The sequence below is a fragment of the Ranitomeya variabilis genome, chromosome 2 (genome assembly GCF_051348905.1).
Source record: "Ranitomeya variabilis isolate aRanVar5 chromosome 2, aRanVar5.hap1, whole genome shotgun sequence".
In the NCBI taxonomy this organism is placed as follows: domain Eukaryota; kingdom Metazoa; phylum Chordata; class Amphibia; order Anura; family Dendrobatidae; genus Ranitomeya; species Ranitomeya variabilis.
In genome coordinates, this window is record NC_135233.1 from 120,898,772 (window position 1) to 120,917,370 (window position 18,599).

Below are 18,599 nucleotides of genomic sequence, written 5' to 3' on the forward strand. Positions count from 1 at the left end.
CATGGAGGAGATCAGCTTGTGGCACTGCTGAGATGTTATGGAAGCCCAGGTTGCTTTGATAGCAGCCTTCAGCTTGTCTGCATTGTTTGGTCTGGTGTCTCATCTTCCTCTTGACAATACCCTATAGTTTCTCTAGTGGGTTAAGGTCAGGTGAGTTTGCTGGCCAATCCAAAACAGTGATACTGTTGTTTTCAAACCGGGTATTGGTACTTTTGACAGTGTGGACAGGTGCCAGGTCCTGCTGGAGAATGAAATGTCCATTTCCAAAAAGCTTGTCAGCAGAGGGAAGAATGAAGTGCTCTAAAATTTCCTGGTTGATGGCTGCACTGACTTTGGTCTTGATAAAACACAGTGGACCTACACCAGCAGATGACATGGCTTCTCAAACCATCACTAATTGTGGAAACTTCACACTAGACCTCAAGCAGCTTGGATTGTGGCCTCTCCACTCTTCCTCCAGACTCTGGGACCTTGATTTCCAAATGAAATACAAAATTTACTTTAATCTGAAAACAACACCTTGGACCACAGAGCAACAGCCCAGTTCTTTTTCTCCTTGGCCCAGGTAAGACGCGTCTGGAGTTGTCTATTGGTCATGAGTGGCTTGACACAAGGAATGCGACACTTGTAGCCCATGTCCTGGATATGTCTGTGTGTGGTGGCTCTTGAAGCAATGACTCCAGCAGCAGTCCACTCCTTGTGAATCTCCCCAAAATCTTTGAATAGTCTTTTCTTAACAATTCTTTCAAGGCTGTGGTTATCATGGTTACTTGTGCCCAATTTTTCTACCACACTTTTTCCTTCCACTCAGCTTTCCATTGATATGCTTGGATACAGCACTCTGTGAACAGCCAGCTTCTTTAGCAATTACCATTGTGGCTTACCCTCCTTGTGGAGTATGTCAATGACTGTCTTCTGGACATCTGTCAAGTCAACAGTCTTCCCCATGATTGTGGAGCTTACTGAAACAGACTAACGGACCATTTTAAACTTGTAGGAAGCCTTTGCAGAAATTTTTTGTCAATTATTCTAATTTACTGAGATAATGACTTTTGGGTTTTCATTGTCTGTAAGCCATAATCATCAACATAAACAGAAATAAACACTTGAAATAGATCACTATGTTTGTAATGACTCTATATAATACGAGTTTCACTTTTTGTGTTGAAGAACTGAAATAAATAAATTTTTTGATGATATTCTAATTTTGTGAGAAGCACCTGTATATACCAGTGACATATTATCCTGTTTATGACATGTCACTATATCATACACCAGACACATTCTAATGTAATATACTATGTGCATAGACATCAGATGTTATATACAGCATAAGGGTTCATGTAGCGGACCGTGGATCTCAGTCCCTTAACCCGAGAGTAACAGCCACACAGAAATATATAGGAGGCTGTCATGCTCTTGCCAGTTCATGTATTGCGGTCCGTGATCCGCGACGTCTGCATGAGCCCTAACATGCAATATTTTAGAGGATACCTTGTTTCATCTTGTAGAGTCCAGGTGTACACTGGTGACTTGACTAAGCTAGTACATTTGAAAAAATACAAAAAAGGGTATTCAGAGATACCACTTCGTAGTGTCATAGATTACAATGGTCAGATGTAGTAGAACTTTACTTAAGTTTGATCACTAGTGATGAGTGAGCGTGCTTGGATAAGGCGTTATCTGAGCACGGTCAGGTACTATCTGAGTGACTTTGGCTTGACTTGAATAATATGTTCGTGTCCCCGCAGCTGTATGTCTCGCAGCTGTTGAACAACCGCAAAGCATGCAGGGTAATGTACTTTAAATCGGGTATATAGGTTTTTTTAGGTGTAGTAAAGGAAATCTACCACCCCAAAAACTCAATTTAAGCTACTTATACAGTCCTTTATGGGACTTGGCCCCTATGAAACCTACAGTACAGATTTCATTTAATTTTTCAAAAAGAAAACATAGTTTGTGTTTTAATGTAAATGAGTTCTTCTCAGTGCACCCTTAGTGTGGCCAAGGGCTCAGTGCACTGTTCCACCCTCATTCCTCTGCTGTGCACCTCTTCTGAGCTTGATTGACAATGCTCATTTTCCCAGAGCGAGCACTGCCTGAATTTAATCCATTTTTGGAAAAAATATGTATGTGGTCAATTTTAGGAGCGCTATGGCTATGGAGCACACTGCAATGGATTAGTGGTAAAAAAAACTTTTATTAAACCATTACACATTTCAGCAGCGGACTGCTACCTTCTTCAGGTGCAATTTAGTCCTTGGTCCTGTGCACACATTGTCAGTGCAGGTGCACCTAAAGCGCCCCCACGCAAGGGCAATGGGGTACTCGGCACCGGGTCCTTCAGTTCAGGGGATGTCACCATGGCCCGACCCGGTCCATGGCCCTCTTGAGGGACGTCCAATAAAGAAAAGAGTTTTTATGGTTTTGGGAAAGGTCTTTAAAGGGGTAGTTCGTGACGCCACCTGTGGTATTCGGTCAGGGTGACCAACGCTGCGGTGAGGGGTCCGCTGGGGTGATGTTATGGCAACAAGATGGTATACCTTCCCACAGGCAAAGTGTATCCCCAGGGCTTCCCAGAGTGTAGATGGTGCTGGTGGATGATGTAAGGCGCAGTGAAGAACGAGGACACAAGGTTGCAGTCTCTTTACCTTTTACTGAAGGCTTCAGCATCCACAGTCCAGGGTACAGACCACAGAGTAGGCAGAGTCTGGCCAGTCTGAAGGCAAATCCAGAGTCCCCTTATCCAGGTGGAAATCAGTAGCCTTCCTCTAGTGCCTGTGTGTTGTAGTACCTCCCTGCTGAGCTTCTCGGTAAGGTCCTCACAACTGTTGTAGATGTTCTAGATGTTATGTCTTCCTCTCTGTCCCCCAGATGGTATGGATAGGACAAACCCGTATGACTGATGGCCTGAGGCTTTTTACAGGGACCCTAGAGACGCCACGACCCCTACAAGTTGCCACCGTGCCTCCTGGGTATTAAGGTCGGGCAGCCAACGTGGAATTGACTGTCCTGCCGGTCTCTGGAGCAAGGCTTGGAGACGGTTGCTCCCTCGGTGTTCCGGCCACCGGCTAGCGCCTCAGAAGGAGGCAGCCTATTACAGGGCAGAACTCTTTCTGGTGTTATCTCCTTGTGCTATGACTTCGTTTCTCACCCTCTACAACACAATTCTCTTCGTGTCCTTTCTTAGGATGCTGCCGCACGTGGGGCAGGCGCAGCTCCATAGCCTTCTATCTAGGCCTCTGACAGGATCCCACCCCTGTCAGGGACCTCTTTGTCTGCCGTTCAGATGTTCCTCCTTTTCCCCTGCCTGCCCGACAGCTTCTGACTAACTCTCTATCCAGCCCACCAGTTTTACCCTATTGTGAGGAGTGCCCTAGTAGATAGGAGCAAGGCTCCCCCTGGTGGTCTGGAGTGTGAAGTGTGGTGTTTGGTTTGTGATACCTGGTAGGAAGATCTCCTTTATTGCCTTCAGACGTAATATCATTCCCCCAGGTGGAAGAACGACATTACTGCAACGACCAGGACTCTGGGGCGCTGCACACCATCATCCCTCTTTCCTGTCTCCATGAGCTGCATGCTACTGTGTGTGATCCTTGCCTGCAGTAAGTGGGGGGTGCAGACATAAGCTTAAGCAGGCTCGGTCTGGCCCATGGGGTAACAGGGGAATCCCCCGGTGGGTCCCTGTGCAGATCTGGGCCACCAACCCCGTTGTATGGGCAGTACTTGGCATAGTTGACTAATTCACTCTGTACAGAAAAAAAGCAGCATCCCATCATTCAATAACCAAACTACCCAGTTTATTATTATACAGAGATATAGGTAAATTTGTGAACCAGGGTAGTGTAATATTTGTATTGTATGATTCTGTACAGAGTCTGTTTGATGTGTTGAGTTCCTGTATGGTGCAGTTTATGAAGATTTCTTTGAGATGCTGATGGCTCACGTCTAAGATAACTAGTTATAAGGTTATAACGACCTTATATCACTAAGCACTGTAACACCTACAGGAGTGTGCTGTTAGGGTGCAGTCAGACGGCTGTATAAATCAAACCAAGATCGACCACAATACTCGGACTGGCCGGCGGCTCTCCTGACCCGAACGTGACAACTGCATATAAATACATGAAGCTGTCTCGCTCGGGTTGGGAGAGCCCCTGCCAGTCTTTGCACTACTGTCTGATTTCGGTCTGATTTATATGGCCTTGTGACTGCGCCCTTACACACCAATTTTTGTCTTTTTAAAGTCTTGTTACGTCAAATTTATTAAGAAGCCAGAGGTAAATATGATTCTGATGGGCTGCTACTCATGGGCCATTGTAGTGTGCATTGGCCCCAATTGCCAACCAGCCCCTGTGCACTTGTTTTTATTATACGTTTCCTCTGTTCTTCACCTGGTTTTGGCTTACAAATACTGAGGTAAAATGCTTACCAAATACTCAACATGAGAACATGGCCCTACCTTGTCTATTGCTGGCTACAGAATGAGTTATCAGAGTTATCCACATTATTAGTGATGAGCGAATATACTCGTTACTCAAGATGTCCCGAGCACGCTCGGGGGTCCTCCGAGTATTTTTTAGTGCTCGGAGATTTAGTTTTCATCGCCACAGCTGAATGATTTACATCTCTTAGCCAGTTTGATTACATGTGGGGGTTGCCTAGCAACCAGGCAACCCCAACATGTACTTATGATGGCTAACAGATGTAAATCATTCAGCTGAGGCGATGAAAACTAAATCTCCGAGCACTAAAAAATACTCGGAGGATACCCAAGAGTGCTCGGGAAAACCCAAGCAACGAGTATATTCGCTCATCACTACACATTATCATTATTTTCACAGATGTGTTGGGGACATGGTTTTGTGGCATTAACTATCGTTTGGACAACAACTTCACCTCCTGCACTTGTTAGTACAGCTCTCCTCACAGACAACAATTGGACAAGGCTGATGCATCAGTCTGGTCACATGTTCCTCCACCAGCAGCCATTGTATGGACTGGAGAGCATCAACCTTGTCCTATAGAAAAGCAGTTTTCTCATGTAAGGTTTTCTACTGGACAAGATTGATGGACAGGTCTGGTCACATGTTCCTCCTCCACAAGCAGCCATTTTCTGGACTGAAGAGTTGTACAGTCTGTGAGGATTGCTGAACTATAGAAGATAATTAGTGCAACATGTCTAAAGAAACCCAATAGCAAAAATTATTTTTAGCCCCAATTTCATGTATTTAAGTAAGAAAAATATGTCCACAACAGGTGGACAGTCGCGTTCATGAATTAGACCCATATGTTAACCGGCGTAAATGAAGGACTGTCGTATATCACTTGAGTAACTTATGCCATTTAAGTGGCATAACTTTTCAAGAATTTGATGGGTGGATGTAGCTACGTTCTGTCCCACCTGACTTACTGATATTTAAACTGCAAATGTCCCAATATTTTCACACAATTTCCTAGTTGTGCAGAAATATTGCAACTTATTAAGTTGTTTACTTCAGAGTTGTAGTCTAAATATCTTAATGAATTGGGACCTTGGCGATATGCCCTGCAATCCACACAAATTTAAAAAAGTTGTAATATTCATGTATTATAGTATAAATATACAGTTATACAAAGTCATAGATTTATCTTTTATGAGACAACCTCCAAAAATTGCAGTGAAAATTGGAGGATGATGACCCTCTTAAAGAGAAAGATGGTCTCTTCAAAGAGCTGGACTTTTGGGGAGGTTTAATTATTTTTATATGCATGTTTTGATATAGTATAGTGCTGCATACAGATGTGACGTGGCCAGGGTGGTAGCCATGGGTGGTGCTCCCGGCACGTTACATAAAAGTGGAGGCCCTGGCTGGGTGTTTGGACTTGTACTAAGAGGGCCTTACAGTTCTGCGGTTCTGAGTCCTCTTTCCACTGCTGGAGTCCTGGAACTCCTGCTCGGGACACTTTACTAGTCCAACGCTCTCAGCCCTGTTTAAGTCCTTTACCTTTCAGTGTTATCACCGTGGACTCTCGTGGCTAGGAGTTCCCTCCTAGGACCTGTTTCCGGAAGGCCACTCTGTCTGTTAGTCACCTGTATTCCGGATCTCGCTAGCCCTGCTTTTCGGTCTCCTCTCACTTAGGGTCACCCCAGTATTCAGCACTGCTCACCTTAGACCTTGTGGTCCACTCACTACACACTCCAAGCCCTATCTGACCCTCTAACAGGAACTTGTCACTTTCCCATACACTAGCCCCACTCACTTTGGCCTAGTTCCAAACTTTAAAGTTAACCGTTCCTACGGTCAGACTACACGTCATTAACATATTACAGTATGTACATTACACAACACAGTTCACATTACATCATAATAAAGCAATTAGTGCTTTCAGGAAAAGGAATGCGACAGCAGCAGGCCATTTCCTTTCACAGGCACAGAACAATTAATGTCAGCCTGTACTTGAAGGTTCATTAACTGTAAATCACAGGCCAAATTCAGACGTCTATGGAACCGAGAAAGGTCCCTTGATGCCGGAGCTGGCCGTAAGTCTCTTGGCTTGAGCCTCATAGACATATTAATGAAGCTATTGAATTTAGGTTTGGAGACCCGTAGCCGGTCCAGATATTGTGATGCATACACTTATTGTGTTTACCATCGAAATTGGAGAATACTCTGCATCTCATGTTGGTTGGGTAAGGTAGAGCGAACATCACAAATGAGGAGAACATAACAGTACAATTGCTCAAGCTAATAAATGATCCGATGCGTGCCATCCTTATGAAACGTGTAGTGATAAATGCTCAGATATGTAACAACCTAAATAAAGTCACTAAATTACCGGACTTGATTTTAGTACATTGCTTTATTTATAATAAATTATTGCTATGGAAAGGGAATAAATGGTGAAAACAAGATCAGCACCATGTGAGGCCTAAAGTACATAAAACCAGTCCTGGGAATTGATTCACTCTTGTTATGGTCCTAATAAACTTGGTGTCCATGACGACCGTCAAACAACTATTCATGAAGAGACACTGGTGTAGACAAGGTGGTCTATTGTAGAGTCCTCACTGATGTGTCCTGACTGCCCAATGTGTTTCTACAAATGGCCTTAAATTATTTTCATATAATTCTTTAGGAAATAAAAGCCATGATGCCAGTGTGAGCCATACCTGACCTACAACATGGTCACCTGTATCTATCTCCTGAGGATCACAGTTCTGTGGCTGAAGTTCAGGACCTCCATTATGTCCTGTTTGTCCCATAGTCGCTGTAGCAGTGTTAAAAAGAATGTGTCATTGGAAAATTTCAAGCTTTAGCGTTAATTGGATTTTTTTTTTATTTTGTAATTTTTTTTTTCACCATATACAGCTTTGGCAAAATTTAAGAGACCACTGCAAAATGTTTAGTTTGTCTGATTTTTCTCTTTATAGGTATATTTTTGAGTAAAATGTAAATTGTTCTTTAATTCTATAAACTTCTGACAACATGTCTCCGAATTTCCAAGCAATAAATTTAGTATTTTTTTACTGACAAATAAAAATGGTCAAGATAAAAAAAAAAAAAACAGTGTTTTTAGACCTCAAATAATGCAAAGAAAACATGCTCATAATCATTTAGAAACAACAATACTAATGTTTTAACTCAGGAAGAGTTCAGAAATCAATATTTGGTGGAATAACCATGATTTTTAATCACAGCTTTCATGCGTCTTGGCATGCTTTCCACCAGTCTTTCACACTGCTTCTGGCACAAAAATATAAGCAGTTCTTCTTTGTTTGATGGCTTGTGACTATCCCTCATCCTCTTGATTACATTCCAAAGGTTTTCAATGGGGTTCAGGTCTGGAGATTGGGCTGCCCATGACAGGGTTTCGATGTGGTGGTCTCTTAATTTTTGCCAGAGCTGTATATAGGCCTGATAATCAAACTGTTTTGTTTTCTGTTGTGCCTTCTGTACCCAGAAGAGGCTGTTTTGTTTGAAGTTTATCTGGAAGTTTATGGAAATAATAAGATTCATCTGTTTTGGACCCCACCGCATTGCCTTTATAAATGGTAATGACTATCAAAGAGCTTGAGTATCTACATCCTTTTAAACTCTACAGTATTTATACTGGTGCTATGACTCCTATTGCACTTGGTTTAATAACGGATCCAGTGTGACAGTCACAGAAACCGCAGCAGTCACCCCCAAGCCAGATGTGAATATAGCCTAAGGAATGCACACATTTTCATTTTGTTAAAGGGGTTGTCCAGGTTTAGCATGAAAATCTGCAGTCACACATTGTGACTGTAGACATGTGAATCCTCACAGTGCACAGCGCATGCTATCAGGATCCTCCAATGCCACGACCCGGGTGGTCATGTGATTATGTGTATGCAATATGCATAGTACAGGCCACATTCCAACTATACATGCACGGTCTTGCTCAATTAAACTGAAATGGGAGTGGCCAGGCAGGTCTAGTTGGAATGTGGTTGGGAATATGCATATCGTGTACTTACGGTCACATTACTGCCCCCTCTCTCTGCTGCCACTGGAGTATCCTAACTGTGCGCTCTGTAAGGTTTTCACCAGTCTGTAGTCACTTAGAGTGACTGCAGACCTTCGTGCCAAATCTGGGCAATCCCTTTAAATATTTATATTGTGACTTTACTATGAAACTCATTGACATCTTGAAGTTGTTTAACCACTTTGGTATAATTTCTTTATGCAGAAATCAATGAAACCGTCATTTGCACAAAGGACTTAATAGAGGTGGAGATTCCAAGTACATTTTTCTTAACAAAGAGCCCTCCAATTTATGTAAGTTCAATAACCATTAGAATACAAAATAATTCAAATGATAAAATTCTATATGATCATGGTCATAAAGTCACAAAAAAGATGAAAATACGGATAATTATGATGTATGTAAAGAACTAATAGTTTTTCTTACACTCTGTCACGATAGGACTGGCGAGTAAACTGGGACAAGGGGCACCTTTCCTGGCCCTAGCACTAGGGGCGCCCTAACTCGCCCTGTTCCCAGGGATACCTCAGATGGTGAGGATGCCGGGGCCTCCACCCTTGCCCTGTCTTCTAGCTGCAGCCCTGCGTCTGTCCCCCTCCCCCACCTGGGGAAGAGAGGTGCTACTGTGTACCGCAGTACACCAACCCGACAGACAGGGGAACAAAGAGAAGGGTAACATAAAATTCCACTCACACAAATATACTCTCACAAATAACAGAGGTATTCACCAGTGTGTGGAGGATAGGGGAAGAAAATAAGGCAGGTAAGGATGAGGAATTTCCAAGCGTACAAACCAAGCAACTGTCGCACAATAAACTCCTCCAGCTCTCCAGACACCAGCTCCTCACTCTCCAGGTCTATTCAGCAAGTGCTAACTCAGACAAGAATCTGGCCAGAAGGCCTAGCTTTTACAGGAGAGAGGAGTGGCTAACCAAGCACAGCTGAATGCAGGGATTTCCACATGGCCGATTAACCTCTGTCCTGCTGAAAGAAAACAAACACATTTAATACACAGGAGAAGTGCTTCTTCTCAGCAGCGAAGAAGGAGCCATCAGATGCTGCGGTCTTCTGGCACTGTTCTGTCGCGGTAACTCCGTGACACTCTGTCCACGTCATGATGTTTGAGTGCTCTATTAATGGTGTATATATATACGAGAGTGAGTCAAAAATTATCACAAGTATCACAAGTTGGGCAGACATTGTTTTTCACATCACAGTCACGAACGGAAGTTTTAATATAACCGGAGTGTAAAGTGTGCAGTATTCTAGGGCAATGTTAATTTAGTAACATAAATGCGGACTGTAGAGCCCAAACCTGGTATTAAACTATCCTAAACGGTAGTGAATAATTGCTTATAATGCTAAATACTCAAATTACTCAAACAGTGAATATTTATTACTTACTGTAAGCATGGTATAATTACCTTATTCTTCAATTCTAGGCCTTTTACATATTTACTGTTTCCTTCAGATTTCTGATCTGCACCTGAATGACCCAGAATGTCGTGGAAGAGAAGCTGATGATTCCTATATATTCAGCATTCAGACAAATTTCACAGTTTGCGGGACTATAATGGTAAAATGACACAATAAATCATAATATATGCAATAAAACAGTCATAAAAAGGATGACTATAACTAATGTGAGCAGATTTTTCACTATACTCTGTGTGGGGACATTGCTTTGTTTTCCGAGAACCCCTATATCTTAGAAACACTGTATCCACAAGCCTCCATTCACCCCAAGGAGTACCAAAGAGGGTCCTTTTTGCCTCTTTCGGGCCAGTGCTTGTGGGAGTACCTTGGTTATTTGCTGTATGGAATCGCGTGGTTGTCCTATACAGCAGCATCCAATATAAAGTATATCATGCAAGTTTATGTTTTGTAACAGAGAAGAATGTGGGCTATGTATACCTGCACAGTGCATATGTTGTATGCGTCTATTGGGGGCACACGTCGGGAACTGCCCAAAACATTCTATGTACACTGTGAATACAATGTAATAGCACACAGTATAGGAATATATTCTGGCATTCACATTTACCATGAGCTTTCATCCAACACTTTTCTACTTGTTGTGTTCCAGGTCTCGGATGACTCCCACATTGTATTCATCAATACGATACACAGCAATTCTTCTGATGTGGTTACGAGATCTTACATCAATATTACTTTTGCCTGTCGCTACCCGATTACTTATATGGTCCAGCAGCCAAATGGGGAGAGCAGAATCAGTGTTGACATTAGGTAAGTGTTAGTGTCTTTTTTTTTTTTTCAAATAAACTTTATTGGGTTTTACAATTAACGGGGCAGGGAAGAAGTAGGCGTAAGGGGAATGAGGGGGGAGGAAGGGGAAGGGGAGGGAGGCTGGTTAGAGGGGGGGGAGAGAAAGGGAAGAAAAGGGAGAGAGGGAAGAAAAGGGAATGTGTTAGTGTCTTTTTAGCCAAAAGCATGTGGACCTAAACTCTTTATTTTACTCACTTCTATAGCGCCATTAATGCCCCAGCTCTTTACAGATATTATTATCACTGTCCCAATCGGGGCTCACAATCTAGATTCCCTATCAGTATGTCTTTGGAGACAGGGAGGAAACCTGGAGGAAACCTGGAGGAAACCCATGCACACACGGGGAGAACATACAAACTCCTTGCAGATGTTGTCCTTGGTGGGATTCCCAGTGCTGCAAAGCAACAGTGCTACCCACCGAGTCACCTATGGAAGTCTTCTTCAGCACCATGGTCCTTTGGCTAACAAGACTAGATTTACATTCAATAAAGAGAAGCCATATCTCCAGAATGGAAAGAGGCACATGAACACAATAAACAGACAAATTCAGGAAAATAGTGGTATTTACAACAGATGAACCAAATTATATGACATATCCTGTTTAACCCCTTCCCGACAGTTGCAGTTTATATATACAGTACGTCATGGTTGCGAAGTACTTCCCAACCGATAAAGTATATATACACGTCATGGTTATCGCCTGCGCACAGGAGGCTCTGCGTGGGAAATTGCCACTGGGTGTTCTTCTGATATGACAGCTGACACCCACTGCTGGGAGCGGTGCCTTCTAAATGCTGCGATCGATATCGATCACAGCATTTAAAAGGCAAGCAGCCCCATCTGCCCTCAGAAATCATCGCAGGGGCCCGATTGTTGCCATGGTGACAAATAATGACATCCGGGTCACCAGAGATAGAAAACTTGTTACACCATGCTCAGAGCATGGTGTAAGCTGCTTGTGTGTCAGCGCAGTACTGACAGTTTATAAAGCATAGCAATAAAAAAAGGCAAAAAACTATTCTTTATCGTCATACCACCAAACAAAAAGTAAAATAAAAACGCAATCAAAAAGACGAAAGTAAATAAAAATGGAATAGCTGAAAATGTCATCTTATCCCACAAAAAAAAAAACAAGCCATCAGCGGAAAAATAAAAGTGTTATAGCTCTCAGAATAAAGCGATGCAAAAATTATTATTTTTTTTCTATAAAATTTTTATTGTGTAAAAGCGCCAAAATCTAAAAAAACAATATAAATGGGATATCACTGTAATCGTACTGACCCTAAGAATAAAGTGGTCTTATCAATTTTACCACATGCAGAACGGCATAAAAAACAAACTCCTCAATTGATGATTTTTGCTGATGGAAAAATTATAGCTATCAAAATATGGGGATGCGCAATAAAGAGTCTTTTAGTGTGTCACAGCAGCTAAACTTAAAAAAAAAATAAAAATGTAAATCTGGCCAGATTGAGTCCTGAGTATTTCTGCTGCGTCATTATAGTGAATGGATCCCTTTGGGGTTTCATCTGAATAACGTCACTTGGAGATTTAGATGGAAACCTTAAATTAAGTGCTCAGCGTAGAGCGCCGGAAAGATGTGATCCAAAATGTTATGTAAAATGTTTCCATTAAAAGCTTTAACTCAGTCCACAAAAAAAGTCCCTACTCATGTCCATCATCTGTTAACGGAAATAAGGGAGCTTCCACGTTACTGGCAGTACAAAGGTTCTGGAAAAGTGCTACGGCTCCTCGCCTCAAAAGAAATCCAGCAAATTCTGCCCTCCCAAATTGAAATGCCCCCCTTCCTTCTGAGTACCATGACATGCGCCGTACATGTACGGCGCATGTTGTGTCCCTCCCTTTGATGTGGGCTCCGACGCTCAGCCTACATCTTTCCTGGCACTCCTAGCAAATGAGCTTTTCTGCTACACAGGCAATCTGATCATCGCCTGTGTGTAGCAGAGGCAATCGGATTATCTCAGCTTCTAGTCTCCCATGGAGACTATTGAAGCATGCCAAAAGTGAAAAACAAAAGTTTTTAAAAATATAAAAAAAAGTATGAAAGTTCAAATTACCCTCCTTTCGCCCCATTAAAAATAAAAAAATTAAAACATACACATATTTGGTATCACTGCGTTCAGAATCACCCAATCAAGCTATAAAAAGAATTAATCCGATTGGTAAATGTCGTAGCAAAAAAAAAAAAAAAGTAAAAAACGCCAGAATTATGATTTTTTTTTTGTCTCCGCAACTTTTCATTAAAATGCAATAACGGGTGATCAAAAAATCGTATCTACACCAAAATGGTATCATTTAAAATGTCAGCTCAGCACGCAAAAAATAAGGCCTGAAACAGCCCCAGATCACGAAAAAGATCACGTTTTTTAACAAACTTTGGATTTTTTTTCACCATTTAAATAAAAAATAATCTATACATGTTTGGTATCTACTCATTCATAATGACCTGCAGAATCATAATGGCAGGTCAGTTTTAGCATTTGGTGAACATGGTAAAAAAAAAATCCAAAAAACAGCTGTAAAATCTGGGGTTAAAACAAAATTTTGGTGATAAAAAGTGTAATAATTTTCTCTTCACTGCCCAATAGTATAACATTCTGTGACACTCCTGTGGTGTCAATATGATCACTGCACCCCTAGATGAGTTCATTGAGAGGTGTAGTTTGTGAATTGGGGTCACTTATGGGGTGGTTCTGCTGTTCTGGCGCCTCAGGGGCTCTGCTAATGTGACATGGCAGACTCAAACCAGTCTGAACTCCAATATGAATTGCCTTCTGAGCTTTGTACTGTGCCTCAAAAGTAGTTTTTGACCACAAATGGAGTATCAGTGTAATCAGGAGAAATTACACAAATTTTAGGGTCCATTTTCTCCTGTCATACTTATGAAAATGACAAAATCTGGGGCTTAAACAATATTTTTGTGGCAAAAATGATTTGTGAAAATGCGAAAAATTAACATTGTAAAATTCTATGAACCTGTGGGTTCAAGGTACTCATGAAACATGTAGATAAATTCCTTGAGGGGTCTAGTTCCTAAAATGTCACTTGTGGGGGTTTCCACTGTTTAAGCACAACAGGAGTTCTCCAAATGCAACATGACACCTGCAGACCATTCCATCAAAGTCTGCTTTCCAAAACGTCACTCCTTCCTTTCTGAGCCATGCCTAGCACCCAAACAGTAGCTTTCCCGCACAAATGGGGTTTCTACATATTCAGGAGAAATTGCACAACATACAGCTCTGGCAAAAATTAAGAGACCACCACATCAAAACAATGTCATGGGCAGCCCAATCTCCAGACCTTAGCCCCATTGAAAACCTCTGGAATGTAATCAAGAGGATGATGGATAGTCACAAGCCATCAAACAAAGAAGAACTGCTTACATTTTTGCGCCAGAAGCAGTGTGAAAGACTGGTGGAAAGCATGCCAAGACGCATGAAAGCAGTGATTAAAAATCATAGTTAGTCCACAAAATATTGATATCTGAACTCTTCCTGAGTTAAAACATTAGTATTGTTGCTTCTAAATGATTATGAACTTGCATTCTTTGCATTATTTGAAGTATGAAAGCCCTGTTTAACCCCTTAAGCCCCAAAGGTGGTTTGCACGTTAATGACTGGGCCAATTTTTACAATTCTGACCACTGTCCCTTTATGAGGTTATAACTCTGGAACGATTCAACGGATCCCAGTGATTCTGACATAGTTTTCTCGTGACATATTGTACTTCATGATCGTGGTAAAATTTCTTTGATATAACTTGCATTTATATGTGAAAAAAATGGAAATTTGGCGAAAATTTTGAAAATTTTGCAATTTTCCAACTTTTAATTTTTATGCCCTTAAATCACAGAGATATGTCACACAAAATAATTAATAAATAACATTTCCCACATGTCTACTTTACATCAGCACAATTTTGAAACGAAAGTGTTTTTTTGGTAGGGAGTTATAAGGGTTAAAATTTGACCAGCAATTTCTCCTTTTTACAACACCAATATTTTTTTAGGGACCACATCACATTTGAAGTCATTTTGAGGGGTCTATATAATAGAAAATAACCATTCTAAAAACTGCACCCCTCAAGGTGCTCAAAACCACATTCAAGAAGTTTATTAACCCTTCAGGTGTTTTACAGGAATTTTTGGAATGTTTAAAAAAAAATGAACATTTAACTTTTTTTCACAAAAAATTTACTTCAGCTCCAATTTGTTTTATTTTACCAAGGGTAACAGGAGAAAATGGACCCCAAAAGTTGTTGTACAATTTGTTCTGAGTACACTGATACCCTATATGTGGGGGTAAACCACAGTTTGGGCGAATGGCAGAGCTCGGAAGGGAAGGAGCGCTATTTGACGTTTCAATGCAAAATTGACTGGAATTGAGATGGGACGCCATGTTGCGTTTGGAGAGCCCCTGATGTGCCTCAACATTGAAACCCCCCACAAGTGACACCATTTTGGAAAGTAGACCCCTAAGGAACTTATCTAGATGTGTGGTGAGCACTTTGACCCACCAAGTGCTTCAAAGAAGTTTATAATGCAGAGCCGTCAAAGAAAAAATCATATTTTTTCACAAATGATATTTTTGCTCCCAATTTTTTATTTTCCTAAGGGTAAGAGAAGAAATTGGACCCCAAAAGTTGTTGTGCCATTTGTTCTGATTACGCCGATACCCCATATGTGGGGGTAAACCACTGTTTGGGCGCATGGCAGAGCTCGGAAGGGAAGGAGTGCCATTTGACTTTTCAATGCAAAATTGACTGGAATTGAGATGGGACACCATGTCACGTTTGGAGAGCCCCAGATGTGCCTAAACATTGAAACCTCCCACAAGTGACACCATTTTGGAAAGTAGACCCCTAAGGAACTTATCTAGATGTGTTTTGACAGCTTTGAACCCCCAAGTGTTTCACTACAGTTTATAACGCAGAGTCGTAAAAATAAAAATTCTTCTTTTTTTTTTTCACAAAAATTATTTTTTAGCCCCCAGTTTTGTATTTTTCCAAGGGTAAAAGGAGAAATTCGACCCCAAAAGTTGTTATACAATTTGTCCTGAGTACGCCGATACCCCATATGTGGGGGAGAACCACCGTTTGGGTGCATGGCAGAGCTCGGAAGGGAAGGAGCGCCATTTGGAATGCAGACTTAGATGGATTGGTCTGCAGGCGTCATGTTGCATTTGCAGAGCCCCTGATGCACCTAAACAGTAGAAACCCCCCACAAGTGACCCCATATTGGGAACTAGACCCCCCCAAGGAACTTATCTAGATGCGTTGTGAGGACTTTGAACCCCCAAGTGTTTCACTACAGTTTATAATGCCGAGTCGTGAAAATAAAAATTAATTTTTTTCCCCACAAAAATGTTTTTTTAGCCCCCCAAATGTTTATTTTCCCAAGGGTAACAAGAGAAATTGGACCCCAATTGTAGCTGTTGAATTTGTCCCGAGTATGCTGATACCCCATATGTTGGGGTAAACCCCTGTTTTGGTGCACGGGAGATCTCGGTAGGGAAGGAGCACTGTTTTACTTTTTCAACGCAGAATTGGCTGGAATTGAGATCGGACACCATGTTGCGTTTCAAGAGCCCTTATGTGCCTAAACAGTGGAAACCCCCAATTCTAACTGAAACCCTATCCCAAACACACCCCTAACCCTAATCCCAATCATAACCCTAACCACACCCCTAACCCTGACACACCCCTAACCCTAATCCCAACTGTAAATGTAATCCAAACCCTAACTTTAGCCCCAACCCTAACTTTTGCCCCAACCGTAACCCTAACTTTAGCCCCAACCCTAACTTTAGCCCCAACCCTAACCCTAACTTTAGCCCCAATCCTAACAGTAGCCCAAACCTTAACTTTAGCCCCAGCCCTAACCCTAACTGTAGCCCTAGCCCTAACCCAAGCCCTAACTCTAGCCCCAACCCTAACCCTAGCCTTAATCCTAACCCTAGCCCTAACCCTAGCTCTAACCCTAGCCCTAAACCTAGCCCTAATGGGAAAATGGAAATAAAAACATTTTTTAAATTTTATGTTTCCCTAACTAAGGGGGTGATGAAGGGGGTTTGATTTACTTTTTTATAGCGGGTTTTTTAGCGGATTTTTATGATTTGCAGCTGTCACACACTAAAAGACGCTTTTTATTGCAAAAAATATTTTTTGCGTTACCACATTTTGAGACCTATAATTTTTCCATATTTTGGTCCACAGAGTCATGTGAGGTCTTGTTTTTTGTGGAACAAGTTGACGTTTTTATTGATAACATTTTCGGGCACATGACATTTTTTGATTGCTTTTTATTCCGATTTTTGTGAGGCAGAATGACCAAAAACCAGCTATTCATGAATTTCTTTTGGGGGGGGGCCTTTATACCATTCCACGTTTGGTAAAATAGATAAAGCAGTTTTATTCTTTGGGTCAGTACGATTACAGCGATACCTCATTTACATCATTTTTCTATGTTTCGGCGCTTTATACGATAAAACCTATTTTATAGAAAAAATAATTATTTGTGCATCGCATTATTCTGAGACCTATAACTTTTTTAGTTTTTTGCTGATGATGCTGTGTAGCAGCTCATTTTTTGCGGGACAAGATGACGTTTTCGTTGGTACCATGGTTATTTATATCCATCTTTTTGATCGCGTGTTATTCCACTTTTTGTTCGGGGGTAAGATAATAAACCGTTGTTTTTTGCCTCGTTTTTTTTTTTTTTTTTTTTACGGTGTTCACTGAAGGGGTTAACTAGTGGGACAGTTTTATAGGTCGGGTCGTTATGGATGCGGCGATACTAAATATGTGTACTTTTATTGTTTTGTTTTTTTTATCTAGATAAAGAAATGTATTTATGGGAACAATATTTATTTATTTATTTTTTTTTTTTTTTACACATTTACATTTTTTTTTTTTACTTTGTCCCAGGGGGGACATCACTGTATAGTGACAGATTGCTGATCTGACACTTTGCAGAGCACTGTGTCAGATCAGCGATCTGACGTGCCCTGCTCCTGGCTTACCAGCGCATGCTCTGATCGCACATCGCCTTGTACTGATTGTCTCAGGGAAGCACGCAGGGAGCCCCCTCCCTGCGCGATGCTTCCCTGTACCGCCAGAACACTGCGATCATATTTGATCACAGTGTGCCGGGGGTTAATGTGCCGGGGGCGGTCCGTGACCGCTCCTGGCACATAGTGCCGGATGTCAGATGCGATAGTCAGCTGACACCCGGCCGTAATCGGCCGCGCTTCCCCCGTGAACGCGGCCGATCACATATGACATACTATCCCATCACTGGGAATGAAGTCCCAGGTCACCTTGACGGGATAGTACGTCATATGATTAAGGGGTTAAAAAAAAAAATTACTATTTTCCTTTGTCAGATAAAAAATACAAAAATTATTGCTTCGAAATTCGGAGACATGTTGTCAGAAGTTTATAGAATAAAAGCACAATTTACATTTTACTAAAAAAAAATACCTATAAAGAGAAAAATCAGACAAACTGAACATTTTGCAGTGGTCTCTTAATTTTTGCCAGAGCTGTATTTTGGTGTCCAATTTCTCCTGTTAACCCTTGTGAAATTAAAAAAAATTAGGGCTAAAAACATTTTTTATGGGAAAAAATGTGAGTTTTTTATATTTTCATGGCTCTACGTTATAAACTTCTGTGAAGCCCATAAGGATTTGAGGTTCTCACCACACATCTAGATACATTCCTTGAGGGGACTAGTTTCCAAAATGGGGTCACTTGTTGGGGGGTTTCCATGGTTTAGGCACATCAGCGGCTTTTCAAACATG

General features: G+C 41.5%; 1 protein-coding gene across 1 annotated transcript in view; it reads left to right on the forward strand.

Moving 5' to 3' along the window:
- Positions 1-18,599, forward strand: part of LOC143809175 (pancreatic secretory granule membrane major glycoprotein GP2-like) — an 82,498-nt gene that overhangs the window by 8,004 nt on the left and 55,895 nt on the right. The window contains exons 2-4 of the mRNA XM_077292319.1: positions 8,698-8,786; positions 9,965-10,069; positions 10,580-10,740. Of these exons, the coding sequence (XP_077148434.1) occupies positions 8,698-8,786; positions 9,965-10,069; positions 10,580-10,740 (355 nt within the window). The remainder of the gene's footprint in view (positions 1-8,697; positions 8,787-9,964; positions 10,070-10,579; positions 10,741-18,599) is intronic.